This window comes from Neofelis nebulosa, chromosome 9 (assembly GCF_028018385.1).
Source record: "Neofelis nebulosa isolate mNeoNeb1 chromosome 9, mNeoNeb1.pri, whole genome shotgun sequence".
Classification (NCBI taxonomy): Eukaryota; Metazoa; Chordata; class Mammalia; order Carnivora; family Felidae; genus Neofelis; species Neofelis nebulosa.
In genome coordinates this window covers 92,352,302-92,371,002 of record NC_080790.1, presented here as the reverse complement: position 1 = coordinate 92,371,002, position 18,701 = coordinate 92,352,302, and the positions used below count along the sequence as shown (strand labels likewise).

The 18,701-nt window shown below is 38.9% G+C and overlaps 1 protein-coding gene across 11 annotated transcripts in view; it reads left to right on the top strand.

The window, feature by feature from the left end:
* Window positions 1-18,701, top strand: part of SYNDIG1 (synapse differentiation inducing 1) — a 181,567-nt gene that overhangs the window by 67,807 nt on the left and 95,059 nt on the right. For all 11 annotated transcript variants that reach the window (XM_058684698.1, XM_058684696.1, XM_058684690.1 and 8 more), the window contains one exon: window positions 12,014-12,573. In XM_058684698.1, the coding sequence (XP_058540681.1) occupies window positions 12,094-12,573 (480 nt within the window). In that variant the 5' untranslated portion in view covers window positions 12,014-12,093. The remainder of the gene's footprint in view (window positions 1-12,013; window positions 12,574-18,701) is intronic.

Here is an 18,701-nt window from a genome sequence, read left to right as displayed (position 1 = left end):
GTTTTTATATTTGTTTTCCTTTAAAGTTTAGTAGATTTACTATAATTTATATTGGAGTTGGTCATTCTGGGTCAGTTTTCCCAGGTACTTAGTGTACCCTTTCAACATTAATTACAGGAAAATTTTCTTAAATCATAGTTTTATAGTATTTGCTTTTATTCATTATTTTCTACTCTAAGGTCTCCCTTTATATACATACCGTGCTTTCCTTATTCTATATTTGTTACTTTCTTTCAAAATGTTTTCAGCACTTCAAATGCACACAGTGCAATGCAGGTCTTTTGTGTTACAGTTTGATCAGCTCTGGAAAATGCATATGTCTGTGTAACCTCTGCTCCCCTAAGATGCAGTGTGTGTGCATCACCTGGGGATATCCCCATGCCCTGTCCATGCAGAGCTCTTCCCACCCTGAGCCAGACAACCTTGCCTTTTCTTCTGTAATACAAAACTGCTCTTGAATTTTATATAAACTAAAGTATTCATGCTTTTTAAATTTAACACATTTTTTTATTTTCCATATTCTCTTTCCTTTAAGGTGTGACCCACTGTGTTTATTCACTCATGTCTCCCTTCTGCTTTAGCCTTGATTTCTGAAATTACTTTATTTCTAATTTTTCCAAGTTCTGTTCACATCTCTTTCTATTCACAAATTACATTGCTTCTGATTTGTTCGCCAGTTCTGATATATGTTGTTCTCTCATAATTTATATCATTTTCTCAATTGCCTTTAGCTCATTTTGAAATATCAGATTCTGGTTTCACATGACCATGAGTTTCTGGTATGTTTATTGTTCAACTGCTATTACAGTGACTTATGTAATTGCTTTCCTTCTCATTGATTTGACCTTTAATATTAGAAATGCATCTTTTTATTTCCAGCAAGCACCTAACATAGTGTCTTACAATAATAAACCATTGATAAATATATATTTTATTGAAATTAAACCTAGCATATTATGATCAACGTGAGATTTTTCACCACCTTTTGGAAAAGCTGTATCTAATCCCATGAAACCCAAGACTCATGGGCCAAGAGGTACAAATCATGGAGCTGAAAAGCACCTACCTTAAAGTTTCTCTTGCTTAACTGCTTAATTAATAATTCCACTCTCATAAGCAACTTGCCCAAGGTTATGTAAACATTTAGTAGCAAAGCTGGAGCTAATCCCTTTTTTCCTGGTTCTTAGTATAGTGCTTTTTATATCATGACTTACTCAAAGTAAGGAAAACCTGTTTCTATATGATACGAAGTTTTTATGGATGTTGCATAACTACTTTCTGTTTGTCTTTTCTTCTTCCCAATTGTTGTTTTCTTATCTGCCTGATATTCATCAAACTTGTGGGTAGGAGGATTCTTTGAGCAGTGGTACAGAGAGTAAGAACCAGGGAAGAATGAATAACTGGGGATTATAGGCAGAGACATGGGGGCCCCTCCCCCTTTCACCTGCCAGCAGCTGTAAAAGCAGCAGGTGTAGCATGACTGACATGATGCCCTTCCTGTAGCTTTCTCTGCTAGACTCACAGAAACAACTTCCAAGACTTCACCCAGAGAACAAAATTGGGAGCTTGGCCATTAATGCAGTCCAAAAAGAGTTTTATCAATAGGAGGCAGCATCTGAGACATAGCAAAGTCTGTTTAAGCAAAGGATCAAGTGAGAGGCAACCACTGGTTCTGAATATCATGAACTGAGAAAGAAACACAAAATAAGCAAAATATTATTTGTTATACAATATAACCAATTATAGTATATATATATATATACATATATATATATATGTGTGTGTGTGTGTATACACACACACACATATATATGTGTGTATATATATACACACACACACATATACATATATGTGTGTGTGTGTGTATATATATATGTATATGTGTGTGTGTATATATATATATATATGTATATATGTGTATATATATGTATGTGTTGTAAGGATAGCATTTTCTGTCCTTAAATGTAGCAGCATTTTCTTTCTGTTTTATTTCTGAGGTGCTAAACTCTGGCTGGGGGAAAGCTGTTATCAGATAGGAGGTGGTAGAAGTAACAGAGGAAATAAACTGTTAGGAATTATGATGTGAAATACAATATTGACAGATGCTGCAGTAACAAAAGTAAAATTCCACTAATTTTGGCCTCTTTTATTCAAATTTAATAATAACTTATGATGTCCAAAGTTGAAAAAATCTACTTCAGGGAAAAAAACAAAACTTCTTGGGGCACCTGGCTGGCTCAGTGGGTAGAGCATGTGACTCTTGATCTCAAGGTTATAAATTCAAGCCCCATGTTAGGTGTAGAGATTACTTAAAAATAAAATGTTGAGGAGAAGTCAAGATGCAGAACAGCATGGAAGTTTTTTGTGTGTCTCACATCCATGAAATACAGCCAGACCAACAATAAACCATCCTACACACCTAGAAAACTTATTGGAGGATTAACACAACAATCTGCACAATCTGAACCACAGAATCTAGCAGAAAGAGAAAAAATTCATTTTTATTTTCAATTTTTATTAAAAATGTTTTTCTTTAATTTTTTTACTCTACTTTTTACTTTTGTGTAATTTTTTCAAATTCTATCTTACTTCCATCATTCTATTTTAGTTTACTTCAGTGTATTCACTTTTTCAAATTTTCAAACGATTTCCTTGTTTTCTTTTTTCTTTTTCTTTTTTCTCTTTTTTGTTTCTTTTCTTTTTCTTGAATACAGAAAGTGAAAAACTTTATTTTTATTTTAAATTTCTATTAAAAATATTGTTCTTTAATTTTTTACTATATTTTTTGCTTTTATGTAAATTTTTTTCAAATTCTATTTTACTTCCATCATTTTATTTTAGTCTACTACAGTGTATTCACTTTTCAAATTTGCAAATGATTTCTTTTTTTTCTCTTTTTTCTCTTTTTTGTTTCTTTTTGTTGACTACAGGAAGAGAAAAAAATCATTTTTATTACAAATATTTTTCTTTAATTTTTTTCCTACTATATTCTTTACCTTTGTGTAAGATTTTTCAAATTCTATTTTACCCACATCATGTCATTGTAGTCTACTTCAGTGTATTCATTTTTTTCAAATTCTCAAATGATTTCCTTTTTTTTCTCCCTTTTTTTCTCTAATCTGTCAAACGACTTTCAACACCCAGACAAAAACACACCCAGGATCTAGCATCATTTATTAGATTTGTGTGTGTGTGTGTGTGTGCTTTTTTAAATTTTTAATTTTAATTTATTAACTTTAATTTTTCTACCTCAAAAATTCCTTTTCTCTCTTCAAAATGACAAAACAAGGGAATTCACCCCAAAAGAAAGAGCACGAAGAAACGACAGCCAGGGATTTAACCAACACAGATACAAGCAAGATGTCTGAGCCAGAATTTAGAATCATGATAATAAGAATACTAGCTGGAGTCAAGAATAGACTAGAATCCCTTTCAACAGAGATAAAAGAAGTAAAAAATAGAATGAAATTAAAAATGCTATAACTGAGCTGCAATCACGGATGGATGCAGTGGCGGCAAGGATGGATGAGGCAAAACAGAGAATCAGTGATATAGAGGACAAACTTATAGAGAATAATGAAGCAGAAAAAAAGAGGGAGATTAAGGCAAAAGAGCACTATTTAAGAATTAGAGAAATCAGTGACTCATTAAAAAGGAACAACATCAGAATAATAGGGATACCTGAAGAGGAAGAGAGAGAAATAAGGTTAGAAGGGTTATGTGAGCAAATCATAGGGAAAACTTTCCTAACCTGGGGAAAGGCACAGACATCAAAATCCAGGAAGCACAGGGAACCCCCATTAGATTAAAAACAACAACAACAACAACCATCAACAAGGCATATCATAGTCAAATTAACAAAATACTCAGACAAGGAGAGAATCATGAAAGCAGCACGGGGGAAATAAAGCCCCTTACCTACAAGGGGAGACAGATCAGGTTTGCAGCAGACCTATCCACAGAAACTTGGCAGGCCAGAAAGGAGTGACGGGATATATTCAGTGTGCTGAACCAGAAAAATATGCAGCCAAGAATTCTTTATCCAGCAAGGCTGTCATTCAAAATAGAAGGAGATATAAAAAGTTTCCCAGAAAAACAAAAATTAAAGGAATTTGTGACCACTAAACCAGCCTGGCAAAAAAATTTAAGGGGGACTCTTGGGAGAAAAATGGGAGAATATATATATATATATATATATATATATATATATATCTCAACAAAGATTAGGAAGGATCATAATGGCAATAAATTCATATTTTTCAGTACTCCCTCTAAAGGTCAATGGACTCAATGCTCCAATCAGAAGACATAGGGTAACAGAATGGATAAGAAAACAAGATCCATCTATATGCTATTTACAAGAGACCCACTTTAGACCTAAAGACACCTTCAGATTAAAAATAAGGGCATGGAGAACCATCTATCATGCTAATGGTCAACAAAAGAAAGCCGGAGTAGCCATACTTATATCAGACAATCTAGACTTCAAAATAAAGACTGGATCAAGAGATTCAGAAGGGCATTATATCATAATCAAGGGATATATCCACCAAGAAGACCTAACAATTGTAAACATTTATGCGCCAAATGTGGGAACACCCAAATATATAAATCAATTAATCACAAACATAAAGAAACTCATTGATAGTAATACCATAATAGTAGGAGACTTCAACACCGCACTAACAGTGATGGACAGAGCATCTAATCAAAAAATCAACAAGGAAACAATGGCTTTGAATGACACACTGGACCAGATGGACTTAACAGATATATTCAGAACATTTCATCCTAAAGCAGCAGAATATACATTCTTCTCCAGTGCACATGGAACATTCTCCAGAATAAAACATATACTGGGACACAAATAAGCCCTAGGTAAGTACAAAAAGATTGAGATCATACCGTGCATATTTTCAGACCACAACACTATGAAACTCAAAATCAACCACAAGAAAACATTTGGAAAGGTAATAAATACTTGGAGATTGAAGAACATCATACTAAAGAATGAATGGACTAAGCAAGAAGTTAAAGAGGGAATTAAAAAGTATATGGAAGCCAATGAAAATGATAACACCACAACCCAAAACCTCTAGGATGCAGCAAAGGCGGTCATAAGAGGACAGTATATAGCAATCCAGGCCTGCCTAAAGAAGGAAAGATCTCAGATACACAACCTAACCTTACGCTTTAAGGAGCCTGAAAAATAACAAATAAAATCTGAAACCAGCAGAAGACAGGAAATAATAAAGATTAGAACATAAATTAATGCTATCAAAACAAACAAACAAACAAAAAAAAAAAAACAGTGGAACAGATTAATGAAACCAGAAGCTGGTTCTTTGAAAGAATTGACAAAATTGATAAACCACTAGCCAGTTTGATCAAAAAGAAAAAGGAAAGGACCCAAATAAATAAAATCAAGAATGAAAGAGGAGAGATCACAACGAACACAGCTGAAATAAAACAATAATAAGAGAATATTATGAACAATTATATGCCAATAAAATAGGCAAACTGGAAGAAATGGAAAAATTCCTAGAAACATATACACTACCAAAACAGAAACAGGAAGAAATAGAAAATTTGAACAGACCCATAACCAGTAAGGAAATCGAATTAGTAATCAAAAATCTGCCAAAAAACAAGAGTCCAGGGCCAGATGGTTTTCCAGGGGAATTCTACCAAGCATTTAAGGAAGAGTTAACACCTATTCTCTTGAAACTGTTCCAAAAAATAGAAATGGAAGGAAAACTTCCAAACTCTTTCTATGTAGCCAGCATTATCTTGATTCGAAAACCAGACAAAGACCCACTACAAAGGAGAACTATAGACCAATTTCCTTGATGAACATTGATGCAAAAATCCTCAACAAGGTATTAGCCAACCAGATCCAACAATACATTAAAAAATTATTCACCACAACCAAGTGGGATTTATACCTGGGATGCAGGACTGGTTCAATATCCACAAAACAATTAACGTGATTCCTCACATCAATAAAAGAAAGGACAAGAACCATATGATCCTCTCAATAGATGCAGAGAAAGCATTTGACAAAATACAGCATCCTTTCTTGATAAAAACCCTCAAGAAAGTAGGGATGGAAGGAGCATACTTTGAGATCATAAAAGTCATATATGAATGCCCCAATGTTAATATCATCCTCAATGGGGAAAAACTGAGAGCTTTCCCCCTAAGGTCAGGAATAAGACAGGGGTGTCCACTATCGCCACTGTTATTCAACGTAGTATTGGAAGTCTTAGCCTCTGCAATCAGACAACACAAAGAAATAAAAGGCATCCAAATCAGCCAGGAGGAGGTCAAACTTTCACTCTTCGCAGATGACATGATACTCTATATGGAAACCCAAAAGATTCCACCAAAACAAACTGCTAGAATTGATTCATTAATTCAGCAAAGTTGCCATATATAAAATCAATGCACAGAAATCGGTTGCATTCCTATATACCAACGATGAAGTGACAGAAAGAGAATTCAAGGAATTGACCCCATTTACAGTTGCACAAAAAAGCATAAAATACCTAGGAATAAATCTAACCAAAGAGGTGAAAAATCTGTACGCTGAAAACTATAGAAACCTTATGAAAGAAATTGAAGAAGACAAAAAAAAAAAATGGAAGAAAGATTCCATGCTCCTGGATAGGAAGAACAAATATTGTTAAAATGTAGATACTTTCCAAGGCAATCTACATATTGAATGCAATCCCTATAAAAATAACTCCAGCATTCTTCACAGAGCTAGAACAAATAATCCTAAAATTTGTATTGAATCAGAAAAGACCTCGAATAGCCAAAACGATCTTGAAAAAGAAAACCAAAGCAGGAGGCATCACAATTCCAGACATCAAGTTATACTACAAAGCTTTAATCACTAAGACAGTACTGGTACTGGCACAAGAACAGACACTCAAATCAATGGACAGACTAGAGAACCCAGAAATGGACCCACAAACGTATGGCCAACTAATCTTTGATAAAGCAGGAAGGAATATCCAATGGAATAAAGACAGTCTCTTCAGCAAGTGGTGCTAGGAAAACTGGACAGCGACATGCAGAAGAATGAACCTGGACCACTTTCTTACACCATACACAAAAATAAACTCAAAATGGATGAAAGACATCAATGGAAGACAGGAAGCCATCAAAATCCTTGAGGAGAAAGCAGGCAAAAATCTCTTTGATCTTGGCCGCAGCAACTTCTTACTCAACACGTCTCCAGTGGCAAGGGAAACAAAAGCAAAAATGAACTACTGGGACCTCATCAAAATAAAAAGCTTCTGTACAGCGAAGGAAATAATCAGCAAAAGTAAAAGGCAACCGACAGAATGGGAGAAGATATTTGCAAATGACTTATCAGATAAAGGGTTAGTATCCAAAATCTATCAAGAACTTATCAAACTCAACACCCAAAAAACCCCAAATAATCCAGTGAAGAAATGGGCAAAAGACATGAATAGACTCTTCTCCAAAGAAGACATCCAGATGGCCAACTGACACATGAAAAAATGTTCAACATCACTCATCATCAGGGAACTACAAACCAAAACCACAATGAGATACCACCTTACCCCTGTCAGAATGAGTAACATTAACAACTCAGGCAACAACAGATGTTGGTGAGGATGCAGAGAAAGAGGATCTCTTTTGCATTGTTGGTGGGAATGCAAGCTGGTGTAGCCACTCTGGAAAACAGTATGGAGGTTCCTCAAAAAACTAAAAATAGAACTATCCTACGACCCAGCAATTGCATTACTAGGCATTTATCCAAGGGATACAGGTGTGCTGTTTCGAAGGGACCCATGCACCCCCATATTTTTAGCAGCACTATCAACAATAGCGAAAGTATGGAAAGCGCCCAAATGTCCATCGATGGATGAATGGATAAAGAAGATGTGGTATATATATACAATGGAGTATTACTTGGCAATCAAAAAGAATGAAATCTTGCCATTTGCAACTGTGTGGATGGAACTGGAGGGGATTATGCTAAGTGAAATTAGTCAGTAAGAAAGACAAATATCATATGGCTTCACTCGTATGAGGACTTTAAGAGTCAAAACAGATGAACGTAAGGGAAGGGAAACAAAAATAATATAAAAACGGGGGGAGCAAAACAGAAGAGACTAATAAATATGGAGAACAAACTGAGGGTTATGGAAAGGGTGTTGGGAGGGGGGGTGGGCTAAATGGGTAAGGCGCACTAAGGAATTTACTCCTGAAATCATTGTTGCACTAAATGCTAACCAATTTGGATGTAAATTTAAAAAAATAAAAAATAAAACAAGTTAATAAAAAAAAGAAACTATGAAAAAGAAAAAAGAAAAAACAATCTGCCCATAAATGAACCCATTCAATTCAAACCCATGTTGTCAAGGATCAACAGTAGTTTTCAATACAAACATAGGAGTGTGGAAGATAAGCCAAACTAGCTGCCATTTGCACTCGCCATAAATGTAAGATTCCCATGAAAAGCTGGTTCATTGTAGGTTAGGGACACTTTGAATTCCAAGTGTTGAAATAAAGTAGACCTCTAAGCTCTAGCTCCATACACATAAAATAAAATAAAATAAAATAAAATAAAATAAAATAAAATAAAATAAAATATAAAAAAATAAAACAAAGCCCTTAAGAATATTTGATATATTAATTTGAATACTTTTTAAAAAGATAGTATATAATCCATTGTATAGTCAAGCCAACTGTGCAACTAGCCAAAACTTGCACTATATACGATAGAACAGCACCCCTCTGTTTTATGTGCAAAATAATCACTTGGCATGGTGTTAAAATGCAGATTATGATTCAGTAGTTCAAGGTGTACTGAAGATTCCACCTTCTAACAAACTTCCAGGTGGTGCTCATGTTTCCAGTTCTCAGCTAAGCATTATAGGTGTCAAACTGTGGACAGCACCTCAGAGACCTAAGCTGTGCATGCCTCAAGATGCTGTAATATCAGATTCACATTTGGGGCTTGTGCAGCTCAAAGTGAGCTGCCTCTTGCAAGGGCAAGGGATGGAGGAAGATATTGACATTAGCAGTTTTGATGTTTGCAGAAGAGGATGTAACAGCACCCATAACAGAAATTGTAGCACAGTGTCTGAGAACACACCAGAAAAGGGGAGATCCTTCGTCTGGGCAAGAGTCTGTGACTCCATTGGAGAGATGGGGTTTGAACACATGCAACCACATGTCTTTTGTAAGATACTTAATACATATTTGAGAAGAAGGAGCTCAGTTTGAGAAGTGAACTATACTTCAAGAAGGTTATCCTAAGCTTAGTGGTACATCTGGCCTTCACAAACCATACAAGGGGCCCAATTCTGAGATCAACCCAGTGACTTCTCTGTAGAAGAAGAAGATTAGAGAAGCTGAGGGTTTGGACCACAAGTACCTCAATGAGCATATTATGCTGCCTTGGAAGAAGAACAGTCCCAAAGATGATGCTTATATATTGTGCCTCACATGTTGCAGGTACTCAAAAGATCTTGTCCAAATAGTTTCATTGTTTCAGTCTTAAGATGGTAAATGCCAGAGCTAAATCAGCAGAAGTGGCAGTGAGTTTTTTGACCTGTCTTAAATCTGACACAGTGTCACATAAATAATACCCACCATCTCTCTGTGCTTATGCTGTAGTTTCACTAGTCATTTGTCAACTCTACTAAAATGTTATTTTCTACTTAGTCACAAAGGTATCCTCCCTATTTCTCGGTTGGTCTAAAATTTTGAATTCTTGTAGCTACCACCAAATAAAGCAGTTATAATATGAGAAAATTATGAAATCTCATAGAAAGCCACAGTTCTCAAAGTCCCAACACTCAAAGTGTTTTCATACATAATAGTTATTAACTTGCAAATAGGAAATGCTTGAGGAAATTTATTCTTTTTGTTGTTAGGAAAAACCTTAAGCATTCATAAAATCTTGAGAAAAGGTGCAAGTGTTCTTAAATCATTATTATTATTTTTTTTTTACTTCTAGTAAAATTGCTCAAATACTTCTAAATTATTCTATTTAAAATTTTAAAATGTTTGTTTAATTTTTTATTTAACTGTAGTTGACATACCACATAGTTTCAGGTATATAACATAGTGATTCAACAAATCTATACATTTTTCAGGGCTCACCATGATGAGTGTAATCACCATCTGTCACCATATGTTACTACAATATTGACTATATTCTCTATGCTGTACTTTTCATCCCTGTGACTTATTTATTTTATAACTGGAAGTTTGTACCTCCTAATCCCCTTCACTTGTTTTGCCCATCTCCCCATCCTTCTTCCCCTCGGCAATACTCTCTGTATTTAGGAGTCTGTTGGGTTTTTTAGTGTGTCTGTTCTCTTGTTGTGTTTTTTTAGATCCCACATATAAGTAAAATAATATAGTATTTGTCTTTACCTGACTTATTTCACTTAGCATAATACCTTCTAGGTCCATCCATGTTGTCATAAATGGCAAGATCTCATTCTTTTTTATGGCTGAATAATATTCCATTATATACATATAATATATGTATATATACACATATATTCACCACATCTTCTTATCTATTCATCTATTCATCTATAAATGGACACTTGGATCGTCTCCATATCTTGGCTATTGTAATTAATGCTTCAATAAACATAGGGGTGTATATACCATTTCAAATTAGCATTTTAATTTTTGTGGGGTAAATACCCAGTAGCGGAATTACTGGATCATATGGTATTTTTATTTTTAACTCTTTGAGGAACCTACATACTGTTTTCCACAGTGGCTGCAGCAGTTTACATTCCCACTCCAGTGCACAAGTGTTCCTTTTTCTCCACATCTTCACCAACACTTTATTTCTAGTCTTTTTTATACTAGTTATTCTGACTGGTGTGAGGTTATATGTCATCGTGGCTTTGATTTACATCTTCCTGATGATAAGTTATGTCCAGTATCTTTTCATATGTCTCTTGGCCATCTGTATGTCTTCTTTGGAAAAATGTCTATTTAGGTCCTCTGCCCATTTTTAAATCAGATTGTCTTTTGTTTTGTTTTATTCTTTGGCGTGAGTTGTATAAGTTCTTTGGATATTAACTTCTTATCAGATATATCATTTGTAAATATCGTCATCCATTCCATAGGTTGCCTTTTTGTTTGTTGATGGCTTCCTTTGCTGTTCAAGGATATTCATTATCTCCAAAACCTTAATCTTTGGTATCTTTCTTTCTTTTCCTCCTCCTCCTTCCTCTCCCCTTTTTTTTTTTAAATATTCAAAACCCTAGAAAGGAACATGATCTAGCTAGAAACAATTTAGAAGACTTCTTAATTGTATTCCAAATATGTAGATGTTTCTCTAAGTTGAGGGCTATTAAGGCAGGGGAATTTCTAGTTCAATTCCTGGGCCCATGTTGGAAGACCAGTAGGCATTTCTCATACATACATTAGAATGTACTTGAATATACATGTGAGTGTTTCCTCAGTTGGGGAATTTTGTCCATACATGGTACTAATAATGTGGGTTTTCCTGTCATTTATCTTCTAAATCTGTGTGGGACATTATTTTAAACCCTTTCTTCCTTGAGCATGTGTTTTCTGCTCGAATAAATAGCCATGGACCTGGGAAGAGTCAATCCCCATTACAGATTTACAGCCTTACTTTCCCTCTGGCCTGGCCCAATGCTAATGTGATTGGATTTACCCAAGGATTTCAAGCTGTCTGCCAGCAATCACAGGTTTCTCTAGAGCTACAGTGGTTCCAATTCCTGCAGTCTCCTTTATTTGGAAGCAAAGTCTTTATAGAGATGTGAGTAATCAATATCTGGCTTTCTCTGACTGGCTGCTCAGATAGAGCCTTTTTAAAATTGGTAGAATAGGTAGGACTAGAATATCATCTGACTCCCCAGTTTCTGTGCATATTGGCTGACTAGTACACGCTGAAACAGCGACGGTCCGGGTAATTAGCTTTTTGTCAGGTGTGATTTTCTTGTCTCATCTCTGTTTCCTCTGCCTTCAGGAGAAATGGGTCCCATGAGGCAAGTGTGACCCTGGAGTGCAGCCTGCCAGCCTTACACCCAGTTGAGGAGGGAGAGCACCATGGATGGCATAATTGAACAGAAGAGTGTGCTGGTGCACAGTAAAATCAGTGATGCTGGCAAGAGGAATGGCTTAATTAACACCAGAAACTTCATGGCTGAGAGCAGAGATGGCCTGGTGTCTGTTTACCCAGCACCACAGTACCAGAGCTGCCGGGTGGTGGGCAGTGCAGCGCCAGCCACCCTGGACAGCAGCAGGAGTGAGCCAGTACAGCAGTTGCTGGATCCCAACACCCTTCCGCAGTCTGTGGAGTCCCATTTCCGTCCCAACATCATCCTCTACTCAGAGGGTGTGCTGCGCTCCTGGGGGGATGGCGTGGCTGCCGACTGTTGTGAGACCACCTTCATTGAGGACCGGTCGCCCACCAAAGAGAGCCTGGAGTACCCTGATGGGAAGTTCATTGACCTCTCACCTGACGACATCAAAATCCACACACTGTCCTACGACGTGGAGGAGGAGGAGGAATTCCAGGAGCTGGAGGTCAGAGGATGTGTTTATCATAAGCCTTTGGGGATGGGGCATGGGGATTGGGTGGGGACCCATGAGCGCCTAGCAAAAGTTAGGGAATGAAACTTGCGTGCGAAAATGCAGAGAAACTGAAGCATCCTTAAATATACATTGAAGTTGGAGTAGAGAAAGTCTAGGTGACCAACACCCAGTGGGGGCTTCAGCAGGGATGCTGGCAGAGACAACACAAGGTAATGGCCATAAGACTGGGGCTACTGGTGGATTTAAAGATTGCCAGCACTGGAAATCAACTGGGTATTCCTGCTAATACCCCACACTCAGGAGAGAGGGGTTATTGGCAACAGTGATCAAGGTGAGAGGGAGGTTTATGGTCCTAGAGCCACATTAGGCTGAAAAGGCATGTGTAGGGAACAATTTGAGAAGTGTTTTTGCTGCCACATGTAGTTTCCTTAATTTGGCATTCTAGAGTTTCTTCTAAGGGAGGCTTGGTACAGCTAAAGCCTGCTGGAAGAAATAGTAGGAGTGCTAGCCTAAAGGGAAGATGAGTTGAGTTGTTTCAAGAGTCACTTCTTCAGGAGATTGGAGGGCAGGTAAGGGCATTTGGATTACATCCTCTGAAACATTCATTTTGGACATATTGTAACACAGCACAGCAGCCAAGCAGACCAGAAGCATCAGGCCTGGAAATGCACTGAGAACCAGAAGCAGCTGGAGAGAGACGGTTTTAATCGGAAGGGAAATTCAGAAATGAGAAATGTCATGTAGCAATCCTTGTGTATAGAGCCCATGAAAACCAACTGTCAGGGAGTACAGAGAAGTCAAGTTGTGGGAGAGGCCATCAGAACGAACCTTCACACCCTCTGGTGGCACCTGTTAAGGGGAGGAGGAGGATATCATCTCTGGCCTTTCTAAAGTTTTGAGAAAGCTGCAAGAAGTACTTTGGCTTGCATTCACAAGCCACTGTCAATTGTCCACTCTTTTCCAAGACCTGATGGTTTTGTTGAATGCAAACATATAGATGACACTTGAACTGCTCGAAGTTCAGGAAGCAGGTATACAAAAGTGCAGTTGCCACATAACACAGGAGTTATGATGGTAGAGTACCCAGTCTGCTCTGAGAGCATCCAAAGTAAGGGTGATGGGACTCCAAGCATAATGTGGCGGGTCAGCAGTCATTACAGAGGAAGCACTCCCTGCACTGCATCATGAGGTAAAGAACCAGACTCTAAGCAAGAGGGCTCGTGGGGAGTTAGCAAGAGAATTCTGGTCAAAGAGGACATCATGAGCAGATAAAGCACAGAAGTATCCAACCTAGGTCAGCAGGGGATAGTAACTGATTATACTTGTAAGACCTATGGATCATGGTGAAGTCGGGACACAGGACCAAAAAGAAAGTCCTGTAACTGAGGACTGTACCAGCCTTCCAAGGGAGGCTGGATTTTAGGTGAGGTCACAAACCCATATGCTTACAAGAAGGAAGGACATGTAATAACATCAAGAGAGAGCCCTAGGGAGGGGTGTGACCCAAGACTAGCCCTGGCCCACCCATCTACAGCTTCAGCCCTCCTCAGCTACCACCCCATAGACCATGCTGCTAGATACCTTGAAGGATGCTGTGGCCATGGAAACCACTGAGGAGTTTCAGGCAGGAGAGCTGGGGTCAGATTCAAGTTTTTGGAAGCTGCTATGGCTGCAGAGTGGGACAGTGGGACAGAATGGAGAGATGGAGGGGTGAGAGGAGGGACATGGGGCTAGGACCAAACTGGATGCACAGAGCTTTTGGGAACTGTCATAAGACACAGTGAGGGAGAGAATCAGGATAGCAGTAGAACTGAAGAAATACTTAAAAAGTGAAGTGTGCCATTGTTTGGAGATGGTGCAAAGGAAGGGGCAGGCCTATCCTGTGCAGAGATGTCCTTAAGCCTCCAAGTGGCCAAGCTGGCTAGCAGAGGATTTTCAGCTTTGTTAAGAATATTTAGAAAATAAGCTCCAATATATAATATCCATTAGAATTTAAAATTTTGGGATTCTTTAATGTCTCTATCATTACTCTGTTACTTGTGTGGGCTTCATTCCTCCCTCCCTTTCCTTGTATCCACGCACTTAAAAGTCCATATCCTTGAATAACTACATTATGTCAGTATCAGTGAAGATGAACAAGTGAATAATACATCTTCTTGGTCTTTAGTCCACTTCCATTCTGTGGCTTCACAACAAACTACACTGAAGGGATCTTACTCCTTTTCCTTTAAGACTTGCATTGGCTTCAGATTGAGCTTGCAAATAAATACAACCATTATTTAAATGCAAGTGTTCTTTTCATAGTATGTCTTTTTTTTTTTTTTTTTTTTTTTTTTTTTTTACGTTTTTTTATTTATTTTTGAGACAGAGAGAGAGAGACAGAGCATGAACGGGGGAGGAGCAGAGAGAGAGGGAGACACAGAATCGGAAGCAGGCTCCAGGCTCTGGGCCATCAGCCCAGAGCCCGACGCGGGGCTCGAACTCACGGACCGCGAGATCGTGACCTGGCTGAAGTCGGACGCTTAACCGACTGCGCCACCCAGGCGCCCCCATAGTATGTCTTAATCCACATTTTTGTCAATCAATTACTGAATCCATTTTTTTGCAATAATTTTCACAAAGTGATCTCACCCAGTAGATGTGGTTTTGGAACTTTGCAAAGGACCACAACCTACTTAGAGTCAATATTTTAAATTAAATATTAGGATATGGGTGGCTGGGGCAACAGGGTTTTTTTATCTGGTTAGTCTAAGACTTTGACAGGTAGTGCAGGCTTCTGGGGAGGTGAGCTCTGCCGCCCAGTTTGTTTCCCTGTCCTGACAACAGTAGAGGCAGCCCATCAGAAACAATTATTTTAATGATGCAGCAGCTGGAATCTTCAGTCATGATTATAGTGTCTACTGTGTACTAATATTTTTGTAGTCACCTTTGACTGTAGGGGTAAGGCAGAGCATGTTGGCATTTGTACCTTTGCCAGAAAGGGTCCACCCAAAGACATCAGTGGAACAAGTACTTTAAAAGCTGGGCTGTCTCTTACAAGACTTTCTGTCTGATATCCAGGGAACAAATCCAAACCAAGAGATGGATCTTCCCACAGGCTCTGAGGGGAAGGTATCAAGGCACAGTTATGGCAGTTGTCACTCCTTCATTGCTGTCTAGCATAGCCATAGAGTATTGTAGAGGATCATTCAAAGTGGCAGATTTGGTCCATTAGGAATTCTGTAAAAATAAGATATTCTCTCAGCAACATTCTTATGGCATGGCCATTGCACTCTTTATTCATGAAAACAAACAAACAAACAACTAGTGAGTGGTTAGAAGTGTCAGCATGCAAAGGCACCTGAGTGGCTCAGTCAGTTAAGTGTCCAACTTCAGCTCAGGTCATGATCTTGCAGTTCGTGGGTTAGAGCCCCCTCCTCTGGCTCTGTGCTGACAGCTCAGAGCCTGGAGCCTGCTTCAGATTCTGTGTCTCCCTATCTCTCTGTTCCTCCCCCACTTGCACGCTCGCTCTCTCTCTCAAAAATAAATAAAGATTTAAAAAAAGTGTCAGCATGCATGGAGCAACTGTTCTAAGGTTGATTGTTTTTCTATTCCATGAAATAATAAAGGGGCCTGTATCAGTTAGCATTTGCTGCATTACAAATCCCCAAAAACTTAGTGGCTTAAAACAACTATTTATTTAGGTCATGATTCTCAGGGTCAGCAACTGGGATGAGTCTCAGCTGGATGGTTCTTGCTCTGCTAGTCTTACCTGTGTCCCCTCACTGGTCTGTGGGTAGCTGCTGCTCAGCTACCCAGCTGTACTTGAGAATGCTGGCTGGCCATTAGCTGGGATGACAGAAGTGGCTGGACCACATGACTCTCATCCAGCAGGTCACTCCATCACATAGCAGTCATGATAGAGATTCCAAGAGCAGCAAGAGAGGGTGAGTCTCAATGTGCAAAGACTTTCCAAGTCTTTGCTTGTGTTAGGCATGTTGCTGTCTTATTGGCCAAAGAAAGACACACAGCTAAGCCCAAAGTCAGTGTGGGAAGGACTTTTTAGGGTGGCAATATAGGAAAGTGCCAACAAATTGGTTGCCAATTATTGCAGTCTATAGTCTATCATAGAGAAAAAAAGTTTGCCTTTTTGACATATATATATTTTTAAGATCATCTAATTGAACAGAGTGACAACAGTCATGATTATATTGTCACTTAAACAGAAAATACAATAGTTATTGATTTGGAGCTCATCCCAGAAGGCAGTACTACTTCAGATAAAACAACAACAAAAAAATGACAATTTAACTTCTCAGGGAATTCTATAGCTTCACTTGGTCTATAGCAAATTGATACCATTTCCTGAAAATTGTACTTTTCAGAAAGCCATTGCCCTGGTAAAGATCAGGGGTTCTTGTCCTTGAAGTTTCTGTGTACAAGGAAACCTGCCTCTTACCTGCCCCCTTCTCACTCTACCTGGAGAGGTTTGCCGCTGACATTTATAATGGAGAGTCCCTGATCCAGAGAGGTTTGCTCACCTGACACACATTTCTACAAGAACATGTGAAGTTTTCAGTTAGCCTTTGAGGTCATACTTATGCGAATAGGTTCTGTAGCTAATTTCAAGAATCTTTATGTAAGGGCTTCAGAAATTGAGATTTGCTCTGCTCTACCCAAGAGGGAGTTGCTAGTCATGGTGAATTGTCAGAACTCCAAATCAGACAGGGAGATCTCAGGGGGCCTCTGAGGGGTTGCAGGAATGCAGAGGTGGCTGCTCATCTTTCAGTGTCATTGCACTCAGTGTAACCAGACAAGCCTCCCCGTGGGCATCCTCAGGGCACTCTGGGTGCATGATGCTGGGCCTGGTGCTCTACAGCTCCAGGGCCTCCTCCCTGGAGTTTGACCACTGCTTCATCTAGTGCCCAGACTGCAGTGAAACTAGAGCTTTTAGGAACATCAATAGCAGGAAGACACTTCTCCTTTTCATACACTGACACTCAGAGACTTCAGGCACCAGTGATAAAGCAGTTGTATGAAATATAAAATTTGGGTTTAAAGCTATGAAATGAAGTAGGTGAAGTTCAGGGCTAGAGAGTCCTAAGAGCCCCCTTGCTGTTAGAGATGCTTATCAAATGCTGAAAGGCCAATTATGACCCATTTATTTGTGATAATGCAACTCCTTCAGGATCCTAGAGCACATGGAACGTCATCACTTAGAAAGAGTGACCAAGGTGGGTGAGCCTTTTCTTTGCAGTGGGAAGGAAGGAGATGGCAGGCACCTACTGGTGGAGCATCTATGTCAGACTCTTCATGCACCCTCTGCCATGTAACCCCACAGCAACACTGGGCCACAAGTGTTAATCCTGCCTCACCCTGTGCATAATGACACTGAAGCTTGGGTGGTGTCCAAAGTCACACAGTTGGATGTACCGGCAGCTCTTGGATCTGAGACATGCTGACTTCAGACTCCTGCCTCCTAATGGTGATGCTGTTCCTCCAACATTAGGAGGGGGAGAAGTTTGTGTTATAGTGAACTGCGGTTTCAGAATCCACAGGTAAAGTATGAAGAGGCAGAGCTGGGGCAGGCACAGACCACTCCCTCGCTGCCCTGAGCTGCAGCTGGGCCTCCCCAAGATCAGGAGTCTGCCCTCCCATTACACACTTGAAGCCTGTCAGGAGATTCAGGATTTCACAACTGCAGTTTAGCACTGATGTACTCCATTCATAAACATGAGCAAAGAGGGAGGACTCAACAAACACTTGAAGAAAGCTCAAAAGAGTGAATGAAACAGAAAAACAATAGAGAAATTGACCCAGAGGAAATAAATAATTCAGAAAATAATCGATAATATAGAAAATATTTTTAGTCTCCCCTAGAGAGGTTTGGGGTGGGTGATTTGAGGTTTGATTTTCTTTGTTTTCTCCATTGCCACTGGCTAGAACCTCAAATATGATGTTGAAGGGAGATGGCAAGCAGGAGGCATCCTTGCCTTGCTCCTAATCCTGGGAAAGCACTCAGACTTTCCTGATGAAAGATAATGTTGTTCATGTTCTTAAGCAGGAGTAGGAAATTCCCTTCCATCACAACTTTGTTGAACAGTTTTTTTTTTTAATAAGAAAATAGGTGTTGCATTTCA